Source organism: Trichinella spiralis, assembly GCF_000181795.1.
Source record: "Trichinella spiralis strain ISS 195 chromosome Unknown Scfld5872, whole genome shotgun sequence".
NCBI lineage: Eukaryota > Metazoa > Nematoda > Enoplea > Trichinellida > Trichinellidae > Trichinella > Trichinella spiralis.
In genome coordinates, this window is record NW_003532811.1 from 1 (window position 1) to 924 (window position 924).

At 38.1% G+C, this 924-nt stretch overlaps 1 protein-coding gene across 1 annotated transcript; it reads right to left on the reverse strand.

The window, feature by feature from the left end:
- Positions 1–50: 50 nt before the first annotated feature.
- Tsp_15771 (conserved hypothetical protein) lies at positions 51–485 on the reverse strand. The gene is made up of 2 exons (XM_003366518.1): positions 410–485; positions 51–292 (listed from the first exon to the last, which is right to left on the reverse strand). The coding sequence occupies exons 1-2, from the start codon at positions 483–485 to the stop codon at positions 51–53; spliced, it is 318 nt and encodes a 105-aa protein (XP_003366566.1).
- Positions 486–924: the final 439 nt, after the last annotated feature.

The window sequence follows — 924 nt, forward strand, 5'->3', positions numbered from 1 at the left end:
GCATTCAGGAGGACCGGCTGGATGAGCAAGGCCAGGAGTTCAAACACATATCAACTGGGAGGTAAACTATGTAAATTCATGGTCATTTCAAATCCTGAACAGTCAGGCGGGAGACGTGAAAAGTAAAATGACTGCTGTGGGATTGCCTCTCGCGGTGTCATCAAGCAGAAATGGAGAAGAGGAATAATAACTTCTGAACTTAACTTAAACAGTTTGTCGATTTCATCAAGAATTATTATTGGAACAGTAAAGATGAATTTATCTGATAAACTGTAGTATTCTGCATTTGCATCTTTAAAAAGCTTTCTCACTATGATAACCACGGTGATATACCGAATCGTAGCCGACTACGAAACGAACACAACACACCCGAATCGAGCTGCTTTTCCTCCTCACGCTTCCCAATTACCGTACTCTTTCTGATGATCAAGTATCGGCTGATTTATAATGACTAATGTTTGGCATCTACGAACAGGAGTACGCATTGTTTGAACTATGGGTCTTCTTCGAACAGCTCTAGATGATGGAATTCGTTAGCGAAGCATTTTTATGCTTTTTTGAACGTTTTAGCGTTTGTTGTGAGTGAAAAATTGAAAATTAGCAACTAAACTAATTGTTGAATGAACATTTTATTATATAATTGTTGAATTATTGATTGGAAATTGTTCGAAATGGAAATTTTGTGTGTAACGAAATGTGAATTAGTACTGTAGTTAAGTGAAATGAAGTGGATACAGTAAGATGTTCGTTTTCCGGTTTTGTGTGGCGAACGGTGACGGTTGGTTGTTTTCTGGAACAGTGGAAAAGAATAATTGGACAAAAGAACTTGCAGAATAATTGCACTGTCGCTTCAGTGTCGTGGTACTTTTGTTTGTTTGCTTTTTTTACGTTTTGTCAGTGCAAGCAGTAGGACGAGCAAGAACA